The sequence below is a fragment of the Poecilia reticulata genome, linkage group LG23 (genome assembly GCF_000633615.1).
Source record: "Poecilia reticulata strain Guanapo linkage group LG23, Guppy_female_1.0+MT, whole genome shotgun sequence".
Lineage (NCBI taxonomy): Eukaryota > Metazoa > Chordata > Actinopteri > Cyprinodontiformes > Poeciliidae > Poecilia > Poecilia reticulata.
The window spans coordinates 8,618,343-8,639,097 of record NC_024353.1 but is presented as its reverse complement, the minus strand read 5'-3'; the positions used below and the strand labels follow the sequence as shown (position 1 = coordinate 8,639,097).

The following is a 20,755-nucleotide window of genomic DNA, read 5'->3' as shown; positions in this document are numbered from 1 at the left end:
TATATATACACATTGTAATTGTTGTATTGTTATTGTGATTTCTTTTTTTATTTTAGCTAAAAATGTTCCGTCTTAATATAATTGTAGAAGAAGAAAAGTCTGATTCAGTATCTGAAAAGCACAGATTCCCTTAGAGTTTAATAGCCAAATGGGCAATGTTAAATTTCCAAGCTACTTTTGAAAAACTAACCAATGAGATAAGATGGAAAAATATTCACACCCCACATCAGTTATGTGAAGCTATGCTGTGTAAATAATTTCCAAAATGTTGTCTTTCGTCTCCGCTGGCCAGTCAAACATGATGCTACCAGGGTTGTTAAAGCGATTACTTTTGGTGGCGTGTGGAGGTGTAAAGTCCATAAAATCCATACATTTTATCAGCAGAAGGAAGCATGGAGCACTTTAACGTTTCCTAGTAGATGGCTGTCCTGACTTCATACTTGACTTGATAAGACACAATAAACCTCAGCAGAAAATTACATGGCAGCAATTAATCACTTATTGTGAAACTCTTGAGTGAGCTTTTCATTCACATATGTCTGAAGACTTACTTATACACCTCTTACTAATACATTTTTTCTTCCACTAAACTTTCCATAAGCATGCTTGGACACAGCTAACTGTACAGCTTCTGTTGTGACGATAAAGGCAATCTTTTGTCATTTATAAATATCAATTCAGCACTTTTAGCAATATTTGTAAAGGAAAAAGCCTTTACAAATGGTCTGTTACAATACACTTTTATGGATGATAAACTGACCCAGTAATTATCGCATTAAACTAAAATATTTTGGTTTTGAGATCATTTTCGTGTGATGCACTGATAATAGCTTAATAATGCAAGTTCCCCTCTCAACGGCCAATAAATAATTCTGTAAAGAAAAAGACACAAACTAGACGATATTTCAAATATCCAAAATAAAAATAATAAATACAATAATTACAAAGTCTCCAAACAGACTAAAATATTCATCACAAAGGAAATTATCAAGCTCATTTTATTTTATTGTGAGATTAATTTATTAATTGCAACAGGCATAGTGATAGCATAACATTTGTATTTAAGAAATATATTTTAATGTAATTTTATTAGCTATAGGATAAGCTTTTAATAGAACCTTAATCTGAAAATTCTGATCAATCCCTTTTATTTCTCTGGCATTTTTGTCGTTTAATAATGCAAAGCTGAATTTGCCAGCATGAAATATTTTCCACCCAAATATGAGCCCATTCTTCTCTGGCTCTACTTTTCCTGAACTAAACTCGAGGGGAAAATAAAAGTGTTATTTTTTTCTTTTATATAAAATTTAAAATCCGATCTGTAATAATAAACAGAATATTTGTTTACGTGAAAATTCGAATGTTTCCATCGTTTTTGCCTCGCTTTATAACTCTCCCTGCCTTCCGGCATTTCTTTTAACTACATACAACTCATCAAACCCCACATTTCACCGACCGACATACATCAAGGTTATGAACTGTAAATTATGCGAGCGAAGCGAGAAGCCAGGGGTACGAAGTGCACCAAAAGGGCCCTTTTTCCTCCTGCCTGTTCACCTCGTCCTTTCAGCCATTCGTCTCACATTCGTAACACCAGAAGCGGAGTTAGACTCCATTATGCTTTTTATTCCACAGCTCATATAATTTATAGATGCATTTCGGTTGCCTTTGAGTCAGACCTAAGAAGCCGTAATGCCGAATGGCACAGCGTGATATTCTTATTTATTGTAGGGTTTCACAGCTGCCCTGTTTCGTTATTGTCAAGGTTTTCTGAGCTATGCAGCCGTTTTCCTGCTAAACACAGAGAACAACCTGTACATGGAAGTCAACTTGTTACACGGCGACCTGCCAAGACGCTGCACGAAGCGTCCTCGGCGGTGCGTTAGGAAAGCTTGCGTTCGGTTTTGAGTTGATGGTTCTTTTTTTGTCTCTCCAGGGTGGTGTGTGTGGGTGGAGACGGGATGTTTAGCGAGATCCTGCACGGCCTGGTGACCAGGATCCAGACGGACCACGGTGTGGACCAGAACCAACCGGATGCTGAGCTGGTGCCGTGCTCTCTGCGTATTGGGATTATTCCTGCAGGTGGGACTTTTGGAGTCAAATTTGTTTTTCATTTGTTTGTTTTTTTGTTACTAGCGATTTAATGGTATAAGTGTGAGATCCAGACTTTCACACATTGATGCAGGGACTCCTACGTTTTTCACAACGACACCATACTGCAGGTTTATTTGTCAGATTGCAAATGCATTTTAGTTTTCAAAGCTATGCAAACATATTCTTCTTTTAGATTAATGCGTTCATGTTCAGTCGAGCAAATAATTGAATCTATAAAGATATTTTAAAACAAACTAGAAGTTGGACTTTCTAGGCTGCGTCTTATTACAAAACAAATTCAATTATCCATTTCCACAGCCTGTTTTAAGTAATAATTTCCAACTTGAAATCAACAGGAATGCCCTCTGAGCTCGTATTTCCAAAACAAAACCCCATAATCTACATCATATCTCTCATGCTTTAAAAATACAATAAAAGTTAAGGACACAAACTCCTAATGTCAGAAAAAATCATGTTATCTTTGAGATATTACAGCGTGCCTTAGGGACACAACTTTGACTTATTCTTCCTTTTTTGTCCTTCACAGTAATGTGTATAACTTTTTTTTTAATTTTTAATGGCTTTGAATAAAACGCTTTCATTAAAATCATTTGTGTTGGCAGAGTGAAAGGTCATTCAAAACGCAAATAAGTAGCGATTGTAGGTTTTCTGAAGAAAGCATAAATAATTTTAATTGTGAGACACTCAAGACCTTATGATCCCAGGTTGCTTAGTTACATAAGAGAGTCTCCATGGCAACAGGACAGGGGGGTGCCGCCATGAGCCTAAAAGAGGGTCAATCAGTCCTAAGTGGCATGATTGGGAACATGCTGGGTGACATTTTGAAATTACTGTAAATTTCACTGGGATGAAGACACAATGTGTGAAGACCAGTGTGAGACCATCCTGTGCACAGCTTGGTGCTGGTAGCTGGCTTGTTTCAAAAAATAAACCGGGGAGACGGCGAAACGATTTGTTTGGATGAAGATGTTTCGGATGGGGTTTATTTGTTAAGCGAACACAGAGGAAATCAATATGGCAGGTGTTTGTTTTCTTCTGACAAATCCTACGCCGATTCTGTGACATTTGAGCATCTTGCCAAAACGTGATGTAGAAAGATGAAATCTCCAAGTAATTGAGATAAACAGAAGACCGTTTTGCTCCGAATCTGTGGCGTTCTAGTTTATTCATGAGGTTCTTATAAATCTTGGGAAAAAATTATTTTGATAATGGATTTTTGGAAGATCTTTAAAGCTCAGCGCAAGGATGATGTGCAAAAAGAAAAATCAGGACAACGAGGACTTTACATTAAAGCTACTGCTTTTTCTAACATTTAGATTTATACTACATAGAGATTGTGGAGTTACTTTAGACCAAGATTTGCCTTTATAGTTTTAATATCAGAGCAAGACATAGAGAAACACTTGTTAGTTTATAAATTGTGAATTACTTAACAACCCAGAGCAAGAATTGAACATGGAGAACCAACATTTAGCTTTATACTTTACAAATCTAGAGTAAACTTAGATAGTGCCATCTATGTTGTTTTGTTGTATTTCCTTCTAATTATTATTTGAACCAAGACTGAGATGTTTTCTAGACACTATGATCCAAATTGCATCTGTTTGTAGTGTAAGATGCCTGGATATGGCATTATGTGAATCGCGCTGAAAATTGAATTTGCAACACTTAACATATCGCAGAAAATCGTAGTACATTAAAACTCTGTTATGTATATTAAAGAAAAATCTAATTTGTGATTTAGGGGAGCTGCTGTCTGTTTCAAAGGCTTTCAGTCACAAGTCCAGCCACAAATATATTTATGCTCAGAGGACTCAAACAGCAAAAAAATATCCCAGAACTGAGAAGTTTAAAGTCCATCGCTGTCAAAGAGAACGAAATCGACAAGATCCACGAGGCACTTATGGCAGAACCGCAGATAAACACCGAAGCTGCTCAGACGAGCACACGCCTTGTGACATTTTACTTCCTCCGAATATGCAAACAAATGTCTGCACTCGAGAAAATTAAGGGGAATAAAACATAAAGCATCAGAGGGCTGAACATTGTTCAACTAATGCGTGCTCAAGCTATTCCCTTCCAAAAGGAAGCTGGCTTGTGCAGACTGGCTGTAGAAGATTCAAATTCTGGCACAATGTCACCATCTTTATACAAAAAGAAATAAAAAAGAAAAGAAAAAAAAAGCACACGCAGCAGGGCTGTCAGGAGCAATTTTAAAGTGTTCAGATGTGATTATGATGCTCAGAGAAGAGGAAGCAAAGGCCAGATAAGTGATATTCATGGAAAGCCTAAGAAGGCGAGAGAGGGAGCTGATCTTCATACTCATCTGTGTGTCCGTCTCCGAGTGACAGACCCGATCGCCCCGTCACACCTCTCTGAGCCCACTCTAAACCTTACCAGCTAGGCTTCTCACTCACTTTCTCATCCTCGCCGTCTTTTATCGGCAGCTCCACATTACCACTTGAAGATGATCAAAGTTGGCCAGATAGGTCTGAAATTACTCCACGAGGGCGCAGAAAAAGAGCGATGGAGCCTTTTACCTCTCAAGTCGAAAGATTTAATATCAAACTCAACATTTCTCACAAGGAGGGGAATGCCTCTTATCCTTCATTTGTTGGCTGAAGAGCGCTGATGATAGCCCAGGGCCCGAAACTATCAGATTAGTTAACTTTATGACTGCCACGTTTCTTTGCTCTTGCCTAATAAAATCATTCAGCTACATTTGCCTTTCTTGGTTGTGGACGTGAAAAATACGTTTGTTCTGTTGATCCCCAGAGCTTTTTTTCCTGTGTGACAGATTTCATTTTGGAGATAGAGCTACACATGTGCGACTGACATGATGAAAATTTTTTGGGGGATTAAAGGCAACGGGGATAAGAGAAAATTAGAAACCTTTCTCACCTCTTGAGAAGAAAAAAAACGAACCCGATATTTATGTATGTTAAGTTGACGAATAGCCATAAGTTAAACACGTTGTATTCTCAAAGACCAACGCTGTTTGCTACACAGTGATTATATTGTCTTTAGGAAGCTGGAAGGAATGTGGCCAAGTCAAAAATTGTGCGTCTTATTCTCTATTTCACCGATATTTTTACAAATGACTTTGGGAATCCATATTTACATTGCCAAAAAAATAATATGCATAACATGTTTTATATCAAGAATAAAACATTAAAGTTTCCACCAGATAGTGCTAGTGTCTGTAGATTAATGAACACAACCAAAAGCCCAGTCTACATTATCACTGATATTTTGGAAAACAGAATTTTATTTTATTTTTTTTCTACGAGATAGTGCCTATCCACTACCTCCTTTCCGTTTGAGGAACCAAGATTGCACAGCAGGTCCGTTTCACTTTGTGCTAACTCTACTCCCATTAAACTACAAATAATGTTCAAGATGCTCAAGATGCTGACGATGTTGACATTTAGGAATGTTTTTTCCCCTTTTCCAATACTACATCAGTATTCACATATCAAATAGCACCTGTACACTATGATCCAAGATGGACCAAACACAAAATCTTAAAGCTGTATTACTTCCTCCACAAAATATAGATTGCATATGGAGGTAAAAACAAGCACGGAAATGACAGTGTGCTAAATTAGGAAAGGATTTTCAATAGATTTTTACGATGAAATAAAGCATGACTAAAACCGCTGTAAAGAGAGCTACATCTATGGAAAACACTGGTTGTTTAATCTGTGTGATTCCTCTCCTCTACTAACAACATAATGATGTATGAGAGCTTTCATAAAGCAAGAGGAAAAAAATGACCCCCTTCTTTATTCTAGAAATAGCTAATCCAAACGTCCTGTGTTGTGTTCATGGTTTTATCTTAAAAAGAATAACCTTCAATGATCTTTATGGAATAACCACAGCAATGAAGATCACAGGAGTGCATCAACGTCATCATATTGCATGGATTCATCTCAACTCACGCTGTACAAAATGTAACTCTTGGGCAACATTGTTGTCACTTCCAAGGATTTTTCTCACAGATCATCCCTCTTGTGTGTCCAACAGGGTCGACTGACTGTATCTGCTTTGCTACTCAGGGAACAAACGATCCAGTTACATCTGCCTTGCACATCGTTGTTGGTGAGTTTAAGTTACTGAAACCCTGCCAACACGTGTCCTTCAAACCCAGGCTCAGATATTCCCATATCTGATGGTATCAGTGTTGTTTCGACACAAACAGAACATTTTTGTGCGACCATTGTATCACCTTTCTTTGCCTGTTTTCACAGGCGATTCACAGCCAATGGATGTATGTTCGGTTCATCATAACGGCGTCTTCCTCAAATATTCGGTCTCTTTGCTTGGGTATGGTTTCTACGGCGATGTTTTGACGGACAGTGAGAGGAATAGGTGGCTTGGTCCTGCAAGATACGACCTGTCAGGTATGCCAGCCATTATTTAAGCCTTTCAGTTATTGTTTGGCTTGACCTGTAGTGTCTTGCAGAAGTATTCACATCTTTTTAACTTGGTCACATTTTATGACATTATGCCTGCAAAATGGCGATTTTGGTCTCATTTGAGCAGAATACTGATACAGGCTAAGCCCAGACTGGTTTATGCAGGCTTGAGAAAACAATGATCCCTTTTCTGCAAATGTAAAGTTCTGTTTTCTTTAGTGTGAAAACCTTTGCTTTTAGTACCACCTCAAGCTGCAATTTGACATTTACTTTTTTCAACAATGGATTTCTTTTTTTACAGTTTAGATGCCCAGCATAAAGTGTTCCCTTTTCTAATGCCTTCACAGTACAATTGTATTTATATTTGTATTTATACTTTCATTTGCTGCATCACACCTTCATCTGTTACTTAACATACCCATAAAGAGTGTTTCCTTTTCTTTTATTTTCTGTTTTCTCCCTCTCCTCTGTAATGCTTTTATGTTTCGAAATCATGCTGGGTTTGGTTATCTGCTTGCCTTAAGTACAGGCTCAATAGTGGATATTAATCACAAATATCTGTGCTTTTTTTTGTTTGTTTGTAGAACTGCGCATAAATCATGACAGTATAAACAAGCCGTAACAAAATTAGTGTCATGAAACTGCAACTGAACTAGATTCATGTTTGAGTCCTTTTCAATATTTTACTTGGTGCCTTAGCTGAGAATATATTTTGTTAAATCAATAACACCATATAACATATTTCCCTCCCTTTTTTTAAAAAAAGGGTTTAAAACCTTTTTGTCCCACAACTACTACGGTGGGACGGTTTCTTTCCTGCCAGCAGACGACAACGTGGGGCATCCGAGAGACAAGCTGCAGTGTCGATCTGGGTAAATAACATCTGCGGCTTTTCAGCACTATTTTACAATGTCTTAACTTATCTGACGACACTCGGGCGCAGCAATGTGCTTTAATGGGATACTTTATGTTGTCAGGAAGCTAAATTATTGAGGACTGAAAGCCAGCTTACTCTTGTGTAAAAAGCTTTCGACTTAAGTGCTTTGGTTTTTGATATTCTGGCAGTAGACATTATTTACATTTGCTGTGGGAAGTGAAATCCATTATTCTAATATGACAAGTTATTTCACCATGAAAAGTCAGATAAATATGCTCAGGAATACCTTTTTAGCTGCAGACAAAACAGATACAGTGTGCATAGCTAAAAAAAAAAAAAGTTTACAACTCTCTGAATACATTTGGGTTTAATGAATCATAAGAGCCCGTTATGGTCTTGAATGTCAGTAACAGCCGATGATTTAATGATTGTAAAACAAGGTTGCGCTGGTGTTTCAGGTGTCGCATCTGTCAGCACAAGCACTCATCAAAAGACGAGCACGACGAGGCGTCGGAGGAGAAGGAAAAGGCGGCTGAAGGTACGAGCTTTGCTTCATTATTTGAAATGTGCTGACTAAATCAGAGGGAAAGGCCTTTTCCTCATTCCTCTGCCTCGTTATCGAGCTCATTTCTCTGTTTTGACACCGCTGCCATTAAAAATGAGTTGTAGTTTGAGAATACAGAGGGGAAAACCCCCCCCAAAAAACGCAAAAAAGATGAGACAATTCCACACTGGCTGTCTTTCTGCATAAAGCTGATTTCATTCAGCTCGGAGATTTGCATTTTTTTGCTTTGTGTTTTTTGAAGGAGATAAAGTACCTGAGCTTGACAGCGTGTAAATAAGAGTCATGATCTGCTAAAATTTCACTTTCTTGTCATTTCTCAGTCATTTTTTTTTTTTTTGTTTTTTTTTTCCCCCTACAGAGCGACACAATTTCTAATGAGATTCCTGATTAGGTATTGATGAGAGAATATATTCTGATTATAGTGACAGTGAATAACTCCCCATTGTTCCCTGCTGGTGAGCTCTTCTCCCTAATGATCAGGGATGTAACAAGATCTCGTGGCACAAGATGTTGATATTAAAGTGCTACGATATTTCTTGTCAAAGTGAAATCTGTCTTGCAAGAAGCTATCCGTCTGCTGTCAGGATGTCATTTCGTCTTATGAAGCCCAGTCAATGGGAATATGAGCACATGGAGTGTTAGGAATTGAGAAAGAGGACAGTTCTAGGAACAAAATGCCCCCTCTCCTCTGTGTCCTGCAACTTCAGCATCAAAGACAGTGTTTGGGCAAAATAAAGTGAATTCTTTGAGTTTGGGTTGATGGAGTGTCTGATCGGTGGTCTGATCGGTCTGTTTTTAGGATGAAAAGTAGAGAAGAGAAAGCACACAAACCTGTGGGAAGTTTGTCAAGGTGTAAAAGATCTTTGGGAGAATGTGGAAGAAACCCTCACCAGTTTTAAATCAGTTATCTTTCAGTATTATGGTAGGAAAAACGGTGACAAAGCAACAGACAAGATGCTAATGCTAATGATTTCGAAGCAGAGTGAGAAAGCGGACACTGCCTATTCATTTGACAGCAACATACACATTTAACTTTAGTTTTATAATAAAGCTAAAGTTAGCTTTATTACAAAGCTGACATTATAATAAATAGTCAGCTTTATATTAAAGCCAACTTTAGCTTTACAGAACACTAAAGTTAGCTTTGTTATAAAGCTAACTCCAGTTATAATGCTAACTCCAGTTAGCTTTGAAGCTTTGTCAACTTCTAAATAACCTGAAGTTAACATTAGCTTTAAAATAAAGCTAAAGTTAGCAGTTAGCAATGTGAGAACAGTAGAACTAGCTAACTGTTAGCCGCAAACGGCACTAAATCTATGTACATCTTAGCTTCCCACCCTTCGCAGTGGGTAAAACAGAGGTTTTCTTTAAATATATAGGCTAATACATTCATTTTATTTATGAACACAATAAAGAATATCAGTGTATTGGAAGATATAAAAACCTGTACAGGATTTTTTTTTTTTTTGCATTTGGGTTTCCATAGATTAGACAAGCATTTACCTTTATTAAATTCATTCTGTTTATTCACAACAAATATTGTCTCAAGGCACTTTCCAAAAACTTTGTAGCAATCAGCCATGTTATGACATCGGAAAGGAAAATTCCAGTTTGCCAGGAAGAAACCTCCAGGAGAACCTGGCTCACTGTGAGCTGCCATGACTGTCTGGATTATAATATTAAACAAAACCAAAAAAATGTGGATTTATTGTCTTCTAAATTTCATTGCTGAAGTCTTCTCTTGTTTCGCCCTAAGAAGCCTAATATCCTGTATTGTCTTGTTCCTCCCCTATTAATGATGCTCCTGCTCACTAGCATCCCGTCTCATTTGGTCTCATTGTGTGCTCCCTGACAGCTCATGTTCAGGTTAGGTCTGGATATCGCCATTTCTTCTCCCTTCATTTCCCCATCTGTCTATGTGCAAACAAACCTTATTATTATCTGCAATCGTCTCAAGCCACTGACACATCAGCACAAACCTCTGGTGGTGTGTGCACCGCAGCATCATGTGCAGACTTTGTGCTGTCGATTATCTGTGTGTGTGTGTGTGTGTGTGCGTGTGTGTGTGTGTGTGTGTGTGTGTGTGTGCAGTTTCCCTTTCCAATTAGTGTCTTTATGTTAAATTTTAGATTTGTGTTTATCTGAGGCTGCAGCTCCCCATGGCGTGCTGGTGTGTGTTTATATGCCTGGATAAATATGACAGCAAGCATAACCTGTTTGTGTGTGTTTGTGTTTGCTGTGTGACAGACTCCCACTAATCAGGAGAAGAAGAGAAAAAAAAAGTGTTTCTTTGCCAGCTCTGTCAGGGGGGTTTGCCTTGTGCCGGAGCCACCCTTTGTTTTCGTGGTGTTGTGTTTATTTATTTATTTAGTTCTCTGGTGAGGGAATCTCAGACAACTGCTAAATCAATGAGGCACGACACACTCCCCCTCTGCAAATGAGCTGGCCTCCACATCGAAAGTAAATACTCGTTTGGAGACGTTCTCCTAATGCAGCGCCTACAGTCCACAGTTGTTCCGTTTGGATTTGTTTTTAAAGTGTGGCTTTAATCACCAGTTCCCAATTAGAATATTGTTGGGGTTTTTTTTTATGTTGCCTCTGCGGGCTTGTTATCATCGGCTCGCGTTATCACCTCTGTAAGTTTGTTTTGCAAAACGAGGGGGAAAGGTAATGAATCGTTTTGCTGTCTGAGATCACATAATTTCCCCTCTGAGGTGCTCATAAAACAGTCGAATGCTAATTTGGACACCTGTGATCAGTTTTTTAGCGGCTTCCCCCGCCGACTATCACGCCGGTGACAGACAGCGCCGATCCCCTGCGGGGCCGTGGCACCGCAGCTTTGATTCACCTTTACTCAAGTAAACAGTGGCTAATCTCCGAGGAACAGAGTCATGACTCGTGAAGCGCAACCATCTCATCTGTCATTTAGGATTTTTGTGGCCACATGTGCATTTATTCATGACAATCTGAACGAACGTTAGCACAATCAGCGTGCTGTTTATCGAGCTCGCGCTAGTCTTTAGATATTGTGAAATCCTGCTTGGCTAAACGTAATTGCAAACAGAAGGGTGTGCATTTACATTTGCGTTTTCCTCCATCATGAGGTTGGAGTTGCTCGGAGCATTGCTGCAAAGACATCTGGATTTTAATGAACCTCCATCAGCTTCACTGCTGCCGCGTTGGAGCTTAAACCCAGAACTCATAATGCAAAAATCATTCAAAGCTAGAAGAAATCCAGCTTCTTTTTTGCTACCTGTAGTTTATCCGACCTGTACAGCTAAAGGATTTTATTCTGACGGAGAGCTGAGAATTTGGTGCATCTTTGGTTGAATCAAACATTTACTTAAGGTGAAGTCTGCAAAAAAATGGGGAATTGAAGTTGAAGTTATGGTCAGCTTTGGTTTATTTAATTTTGAATATGTAGGTAATGGAGCAGTTTCAGTTGGGTTTACTTTTCTGAAAAGATGGTGAAAACTGTAATTTATGGGGGATAGACGGAGAAAGAGTGAATGTGTCCAAAGTTTTTAGTCCAAATTGGTATAAATGAAGAAATGCAAATCGATATCCATCAGGTTCATTGGTGACATCTGTGATGACACACAAAACTCAAGACCTAAAGACAATTTAAAAAAAGCAAAAAACTAGAAATAGACTGAACTGTGATAAGAACAGATAATAGGGGAACCCAGAACCTTAAGACACTGACAGAGCTGGAAAAACTCAAGAGAATTTTGCTTTTAAAAAACCCTAAAAAACAAGTTTGATAGTAGATAACATAGAAATTAATTGTGCATTTGTGGTCTGCTCATGGTCAAAAACGTATTCCGCTACCGCTATAGGATGTTAGCGCACTGGTGATGTTTTTTAGGGCCATCCACTCATTGTACAACCAAAGCAAGAGCTGCCTTCTCAGCAAAACGCTGAGCTTTTGTCTATCCGAGTGGTTAGTATGATTAGAAAAGTGTGAAATGAATTAAAAGCATTTACATTGGAGTCACATTCACTCATATGTACACTGCTCAAAAAATAAAGGGAACACTTAAACAACACAATATAACTCCAAGTAAATCAAACTTCTGTGAAATCAAACTGTCCACTTAGGAAGCAACACTGATTGACAACAGGGACCCTCGTCGGGTCAATCAGTGTTGCTTCCTAAGTGGACAGTTTGATTTCMCAGAAGTTTGATTCACTTGGAGTTATATTGTGTTGTTTAAGTGTTCCCTTTATTTTTTGAGCACTATATATAGTTAGGCAACTTGAGGTCATTGCCCAACGGCCAATCAATGTGTGCTAGGAGTAAGTTGAAATAGAACGCATAATTCTGTATTGCTACCCACTGAACCACAGTGGTGTTTTATTACTAGAATAACAAAATCCTGGCTGGAACAAGTCTTCTCCATAAAGTAGAACCATAGAGATAAGATGAGTAGTTTCATGGAGTAGAGAGATTCTTCACTTTCTCATCAAAAGAAGTTAATTGAAATGGGTTGGGAAGCTAGAATTACCCATGAGACATTTGAGATTTTGTGGGATCATCCAACTCAGAGGAGACTCCCAGAATACATGCACACATCCCGGCCCAGGAACATCTTCAGATCCTCCTGGAGTGAGCTGACAAGTGTCAAGAGACGAGAGATGTCTGGGTTTCCCCCGTGACCCAGTTTAGGATAAGCAAAGATGAAAGCAAAACGAGGGAATTTATTAAAACACCCAGGCAAATAAAAGATTCTTCTTTATCATGAAGTGCTCATTAAAAAGACACAAAAAACGTCAAAACGCAATTTCCACAAGACTCAAGGTTCATAGGGATAGAACGGTTCACATGAGCAAGCATGTCGTAACGGGAAACTATGCAATTACCAGACTTCACACTTGAATAAGAACGTCTCATTTGCTCATTTCCAACTAAATGCCACAAAATGAAAACAAGAAAGATACACGTGTTGGATTTCAGTTTATGAATGCCAACAGTCTTCAAAGGTTGAATTGGAGGATGTTATCCACAGCCACGAAATGTCAGAGAGATCTGTTTTTCAAATTGATGAATGTCGTTGTCTTTGAACCTGTCGTAACGACGTGGGTTGTGCTGCTGTGTTTCCAGATAGCGATAGAGGCTGGAGTGTGATCCACGGCAAGTTTATTGCCATCAACTCGGCCAGCATGAGCTGCGCGTGTCCTCGGAGTCCGAAAGGCCTGTCGCCCTTCGCCCACCTTGCCGACGGCACCACCGACCTGATCCTGGTCAGGAAGTGTTCCCGTCTGGACTTCTTCAGACATCTTCTTCGACACACCAACAACGACGACCAGGTAGCGAGGGCTACACATGCCAAGTACTTCAGATTTAATAAACGTGAATTTAGGGGGAGGAAGGAGCAAAATGTTTTAGGGTTTTCCAGGAGAATCTGCCCCATTCCCAAATCAGAGCCCAGATGAACCGATGAAGAGTTAAAGTCATGAATGAGCAAGCAGAAGGCAGTTTTCCCCTCTAGCACCTACCTTTGCTGACTCTGCTCAATTTCACAAGCATGCTTCTCTTCAGTTCAAGCGCCGTAGCCCTTGTGCATTCCCATGTGTCATAAATAACCTCCACCCCGATCCAGAAAGGCTGTGGTAATCGCTGCATCAGGGATATGCTGGACGGGAAAACAGGCCAATGTCAGACTAATGCCCCTCTCAGGACAGGGGAAGTCTGCTGATTACTAATTATTACCTTAAGACGTTTAATCTATCTGCTCTGCACTGGAAGAAAAGGTCAAACCTTAAACTGTTTATGTTGCTGCCGGTGACATCTTTATCTGTATTTGACCATAACATTGTGCACTTTAAGTTCAGACGACTAGTTTACCTTGAAAATGATTCTCTATGACAATTTCATTCATTTTCTGCTGCCAGACTCAAATATGGTCACAAATTTTCTTCCCACAAATCTGTCGAACATGATCACCATAGCAGTAGGTAGTGAGGCTATTGCTGCTTAGAGAAAAGGCAGGTTTGACATATCTCATGATCCTCAGATAACGTTGGCAATCCATGAACCCAAACTGTCGCTACAGCAGCAATCTCCTTTTCAGCAAAGCTGTTTTACTACTTGGCAACAGTTAAAAGTTACATTTGAGGTACCAACCTTATATCAGAGTAGCAAATAGTTTCTGTGGGGTATGTCCATACACCTTGGCCAATATCCTCTTCCCCAAACGGCAGGCAGTGTGTTGAGAAGGGGATTTTATTGCAGTTAAAATTTGTGTGGCTGTGTTCCAGAGCAGGGCCGTCTCATTTGGTGTGGTGTTGGTTGGTTTGTGCTTCTTTGTGATGAGTTCCTGGCTGTTGACCTATAGGGATGTGTCTGACTGACTGTGGGCTTTGGGCTCCCTTTGACCCTGATTGCTACTGCAGGCTTGTGTCCGTCTGGTTTGTTGGCGAGTGCTTGTGGCGTTCTTCCATTTTTTAAGTTTTTGCTGTTCCGGCTGAGGTGACCTGACTGACCAGGTACGAGTGAATGCCCTGAACCTTTCCTTGAGCCTCTTTGGCCTTTGGAGGGGTTTCAACTAATACTTCTTCTCTAACTGGCTCTTCACTGGATCCATGAAGGCATTTCCAGTCACCAGCCAATTTGTTTTTGTTGCCGAATTATTTCTGTCTAAGGTTTGATCAGATTACACACTTACAAAAACGCTCTGTGGTCGTTCTTCTTTTTCTTCTTTGATATTTTTCCCTCCTCAGTTGCTCCTTGCAGCAGCACTAATTTGATGTTTTACCTTTTTTTTTTTTTTTTTTAACTCTAATGTGATGCAAACAGGAACGCCAGTATCCTGTGTTTTGTGAAAAATCTTATACATAATAGTTAGCATATAGATTAGATGCTTTCTTCTACATGCTGGCACATCTAAGTATAGCCTTGGCTGCTATCCTGGCAATCAGTTTGCAGTCTTATTTTTCATTTTGTCTCATAAATCCAGCTGTCGAAGCTTTTGGGAATAACAATGATATCGCATTAACTCATCTCATTTTCTAAAGGCTGCAGATTAAAGTGCCTTGGCGTTTGGTTTGCTTCTTCCTTAGTTTGAGGCCGTCTTTGCTGCATAACTCGCATCGCAGAAAGGGAGACAAGCAGTCATACAAGTGGGGTGAGTGGGACATTGTATCAAAGCCGAGTTAATATCAGCATCTGAGTCCAACCAAGCAGAAAGAGACTAGACGTGAGCAGCCACTAAGCGTATTCATGGCCTTGTCAGAAAGCTTTTTAGGCAGACCGTCCGGCATGAATGCAAAGCGGCCGCAGTCATAAAGTGGGCTTGATGTGAAATAAATGGCTGTCAGTCTGCTTTGAGGATGAGAGAGGATAAGAAAAGACGAGAAGGGAGGGAAGAGGGACGGGAAAAGAAGGATGGAACAGAGAGAAAGTGGCACCCCGTGAAGCCGAAGATAGGGCGGCCGAACCTTTCTGCGACAGAGAGAGATGAAAGCGCTTTCTGACAAAATAATTTCTTTTCATCTCTCCTCCTCCTTTTATTCAATTTCCCAAAGTTCACCTAGTGTCCTAATGGACGGCCGTGTACGGTTGACGTGTACGTCATCCCCTTTTGCATCAGGTGTTTTTTGCCGTTTGCCTCAATGCTTGATGCTTTTATTAGTGAACACAGAGAGAATCACAGAGAGAGAGAGAGCGGAGTCTCTGTTTACACCCACTATTATTAAAAACGGAGCATTTCCATCAGTGTTGTTCTCTCTCTGGTCGTCAGGTCAAGAGCAGATAATTAATGTTGAAACACATCAGCAAGCCAGATGTGTGTGTTAGCACTTTAAGGATTTTGGTACAAGCCATTGATAATGCTTAATATTATTAATAATATGTTTGCGGCTGAACTGAGTGTGTTTTTTGCTGTATGTCGTTAGCAGGAGAGCCTCCTGTAGCTCTTTTTTTACTTAAATTTTGCATTTTTAATGCCCTGCTAAGAAGTTTGAAAGAAAATAAATAAATAAAAAGACAGTAATAAGTGGAATAATGTGTAAATGACGGCCCCAGAGTACTTTAAACAGAGTGAAAAATGTGAAACTGAACCACTTGTATCATATTTTGAGGTTGTAGAGTTGGAAATAAATGAAAAACAAGTAGGGATGCGCGATATCAACTGTCCAATTTAATATTGGACATCGGCCATTCTGTCAAAAGGCATTGATTTTATGTGACAAACCAGTGACAATGATGCCTGCAGCACAGCACAAAGGCAAATTTACAATGTTTGAGTGTTGTCAGTCATCGTCTTAGAGAGGAAATGTCACAAATAAATTTGACATTAAACATAATGCAAGTTGAAAGTGTTACATTTTCAGCCTTCTTGGCATTTGCATTTGGCAGCAGGTTAAATTTGACAAAGATAATGCAGCATTTTAATTCCACAGTAGAGAAAGCCATATCGTTTCAGTAAAACTACATTTTACTGAAACTATATGGTTGTCAGCCAAATGAGTTTTAGCATATCAGCATATCGGATATCGACCAAAATTCCCTAAAAGCAAGCAAGACATCAGATGTGTTATGGTAAGCAGAATAATAAAATAAGAACAACTCACTGGAACTGGAATACAATGATAGAGCTGAATGATGAACACTTGATGGAGGAGTTGGGATAAGTGCCATGGAAACCAGGAGAGTCTAATCAGAGTCATGCAGAACAGCTGATGGAGTACTGAGGGAAGGAGACAATAAAACACAGAATGAACAAACCAAGTGGGAAATGACTAAGACATAAATTTCCTTTGTGGTATGAAGTTTAACAGATGACAAAATTACATTTTTCTCCATTGGGAGTCTATTGAAGATCCATCTTTGCTTGTACAAGGTCTCCTCAGTTCAATTCACTGCAGACAGGAAGACACGATATTCCAGGGAAGCATCTTTCAGTGCAAACATGTGTGGAAGGACGTGAAACAAAATTACAATGAATGGTTTTAAAAAAAGAGGAGGGAGTGTTAATCTTGGCACCTGCTGCTACTCAGAATGTGCTGGCATCCAGAACAATCGCTGAGGTTTTGTCCATCTAAAGCCCTCGGCATTGAGGATGACCACTGAATTAAGCGCCTCACACAGAGGAACTCCTAAGATTAAACTCATCTGTTCAAATCCTTCTCACCCATCTTTACCTTCTTTTTTTTTTCCTAGTTTGACCACTGGTTCGTGGAGGTCCACAGGGTGAGAAAGTTTCGCTTCCAGCCAGGGCATCCGGACTTGGCTCCTCTGGAAGACGCCAGCGAACATCCAGAGAGTCCAGACCTCAGTCCCATCTCCTCTCTCCAAGAAACCTACGACGACCGCACCGCCGAGAGCAGCTGGAACTGCGACGGGGAAATCCTGCATCACACCGCCATTCAAGTCAGGTGAGACATGGAGTGACAGTGATTTTATATTGCAGCCTGCGTTATTTTCACATTTTTACACCGTGCGACTGAGAAAACGTGGATGTTCAGAAGCAAATGTTGAAATAAGATCCCTCTTATTGATGAAGGCTTTCAAATCATTCAAAAAAAAAAAAAAAAAAGTCCCACTGACGTGCATATTTAAACATTTCTCATTTTCTCACAGAAAGGAACTTCCTGTGCGCCAAATCTCTGTCAGCATAGAAAAGAACCGACAAATGGCTTTGAATAAAAATCACATAACACTGCAGAAGCATTACAATGGAAGAAATATTGAAATACTCACAGAGCTTATTCTTCTTGCATCATTGCAGTTGGATATTCACACCTTCCTTCTTGGTATTAAGTTGTGAATTTTGCTTAAATTGCCCAAAATGTTCCACATTTCAAAGCCTAAGTAGAAAAAGATTACGCTCTGTGCCTGACAGCTCTGCGTTGATTGAGCTCGGAAACAAAAACCCACAGTTCCAAGTTTTATTTTCCACTTTTAAGTTTCGGTGAAATATCAGAAGAGCTGCCGAGAGCGTTGCCAGGAGACGTGGTTAACACTTTCTATCATCCCAAGTGAGTGACTTGGAAATATCCACAGCGCGGGGTAACTGCTGGGGAGCCGCGTTCCCGCTGAGATCTCGGCTCTCTGTGAGGATTAATTGTGATGATGCCTGGATTTCTGTTTTGTTTTGTCGCGAAAACACGGAAAAGTAAAAGAAATGCATAACATGAAACGGCAAAAGTGATCCTGTCCTGACAATAGAGCGTAACCTTTGATCCCGGTTCACTCACACGATACAAAACAAGAGTCGACATGAATCGCAGTGTGCATACAAAGTGCATTTCATTTCCAAATTATGGCTTTTTTTTTGTTTTCTTTTCTTTTCTGAGCTGCTATCCTGCCGTTTCTTTAACTACTCAAAGACATGAAAGCAGCTCCTTTCATCTCCTGGACATCAAAATCAATCCAACAAACCAGCTGGGGTGACCAGAGACCGAGTCGACGTAAACTGCTTTGCGTTTACGTCGACTCGCCTCTTCAAATGACCGGCTCTACACAGGCTCCAGCTCCTGTAGAGCAGCATGAGGCGTTTGTTGGATAACAAGCTGAAGATAACATCCTCACTTTTTAAAAAATGGTGGACCTTGTGGCGTCATCAATGACAATGACGTGTTTTTTCCTAAAGAAAGAAAAGAATCAAAATAATTCAACAATATATTTGCTTTCAGTGACCTCACATCTTCATTGAGGGTTTCGGTTTTGTTTGTGGCTAAACAAATATAAAATGAAACGGGCCTTCTCTGTCTGTTCTTTGCAGTCTTTGGCAACAACATAGAATTAGCCCCCCTCGTTATTCTGCTCCTGTCTTCACTTCAGTCCCCCCCACATAACCCCCAACTATCAGACCTCCTCGCAGCTGGAGTGGATCCACTTGATGCATCATTTATTTCATGCTCCATTGTACTTGTCCAATGATGCATGGTGCTGTAATGTTGCTAATTTAACGGCCCTCCCCGTGTTAAAAGACTACTCCCCTTTAATTAAAGCCGAAGTCCGTCCATTTATTGCCCCTTCCACGCCGCTAATCGTTGCCGGAGTGAGCCAAGCGGAGTGTATTTCGGATAATTAATGGTAACAGACCAGGCGAAACGGGGAAGTAGAAGGAGAGGGAAGAAGGAAGAGGTTCACCGGTGGGGAAAACAAAAAAAAAAAAGGGTGAAACATAAAGTGCGATAATGATGAGCCAAACTTTAAATCAAGTCTTGGTGCAATTAAAATGCCAGCAAGCAGCTCTCTTGGACATTTTGGTCAGATTTATTTATTTTTTTTAATGGTTTTGATATTCTGGAAATATGACAATACTGTGAAATATCGTCTCATCTGCCTGGATATTGAGCTGCTAGCACATAATCACAGCTAGAGTCGAACGCTAGCTAGTTTGCTAGCATTAGACTCCTTCTGCTAGAGTCCAATGCTAACAGAAGGAGTGGCTTGTAGTCTTTTACCAAAGACATAAACAGAAATCCTTCAACCGCCACTCCATTTTTGTTTACATTTCTTAAAGAAAGAAGTTGCGCTCCCGACTTCTTCAGTGGTTTTCATGTCATTTCTTTCAGTGGTTCTTGGTGCAGCGCCACCACAGGTGAGGGTGGGAACAGGTTTTTCAAAAGGGTTTGGATTGTTTGATACGGTGCAGATCGAAACAGGAGACAATTTGACAAATATTGCAGTTTGTCTACCAGACTATCAGGTGTGAAAACTGCCAGCGTGGTGGCAGTCTGATTGTGTGGAGAAGTTAGCTTTTTTTTCCCCTATTGTTTTTTTTTTTTTTTGGTGTGTGTGCGCGCTAGCCTACCACCAAAAATAAATAAATCTTCATACATTGAAGATTGTTGCTACAATGTAAAAACCAAATGCCTACAAGTTGACATTTTATCCAATTTTATTATAACATTAATAGCATCTGTGCTCATCACACCACAATGATTTCCACTTTTTAAATCTGAGCATTAATCTGCTCTGCTTTCACATCTGCTGCTCTGACAGTAATGTCGCAATGAAAGCGCAGCCATTAAGATTATGGTTTGTTATTCAGGCTAAATGATGCAGTGTGTGTGTGTGTGTGTCCTACCTTTTCTCCACAGTGTCCAGTGTCAGCTGATCAGGCTGTTTGCTCGGGGAATCGAGGAGCAGCAAGACGCAGAGGTGGCCGTGTGACGACATTTGACCGGCGTCATGTCCTGAAGACACAAAGACTGAAAAGGAGTAGGGGGAGAAAAATAAAAGACTTGAAAGTGTTGATTTCCTGGAAAAGCACATACAACATCCACGTTTCAATTGCACAAGCTGCCTTTCGATGATGATTATAGTGTTTGCTTTAATGGGTTTGCGCAGTATTGGGTAGAAAATGACGAGACATGTTGAATTCAAATGGATCACGTTGCATCGCCGGTTAGTGGGGGACCTCAAAAATCAGGACTAGTCATTACTTTTTGGAGTAAGCTGGGTGAAATATGGTTTCCTGCACCCTATTAGTGCTGCTTTCACATCCGGAATAAAAAAATAAAAAAAAAGACAAAGCTAAAGCTCAGAGCATCCCAAACAGACTGGGAGTTCCTCCAGCAGGATGAAACGGAGCCGGACTCCAAGCAGAACATGAAAAATAAAAATCATCCTGCAACAACGTAGAGACACAGTCAGGGTGGTACAGCTTTGTGCAAAGAATGAAGATGTCTGTGAATTCAAAAACACTCATTCAAGCAATCATATCTTTCTTATTTAAGAAAAAAAAAAAGTTTTTTCTTTTTCATGTGAAAGCCCATATGAGCCACAGGCACTAATAAAAAGAATTGAATCCCGTGACTTAAACC

The 20,755-nt window shown here is 39.9% G+C and overlaps 1 protein-coding gene across 1 annotated transcript in view; it reads left to right on the top strand.

The window, feature by feature from the left end:
- cerk (ceramide kinase) overlaps nucleotides 1-20,210 on the top strand; it is a 39,043-nt gene extending 18,833 nt beyond the window's left edge. Inside the window, exons 6-13 of the mRNA XM_008401156.2 lie at nucleotides 1,937-2,082; nucleotides 6,142-6,216; nucleotides 6,366-6,518; nucleotides 7,300-7,405; nucleotides 7,869-7,948; nucleotides 13,080-13,285; nucleotides 17,139-17,353; nucleotides 20,030-20,210. Coding sequence (XP_008399378.1) covers nucleotides 1,937-2,082; nucleotides 6,142-6,216; nucleotides 6,366-6,518; nucleotides 7,300-7,405; nucleotides 7,869-7,948; nucleotides 13,080-13,285; nucleotides 17,139-17,353; nucleotides 20,030-20,102 — 1,054 coding nt within the window. The 3' untranslated portion in view covers nucleotides 20,103-20,210. The remainder of the gene's footprint in view (nucleotides 1-1,936; nucleotides 2,083-6,141; nucleotides 6,217-6,365; nucleotides 6,519-7,299; nucleotides 7,406-7,868; nucleotides 7,949-13,079; nucleotides 13,286-17,138; nucleotides 17,354-20,029) is intronic.
- The last annotated feature ends 545 nt before the right edge of the window (nucleotides 20,211-20,755 follow it).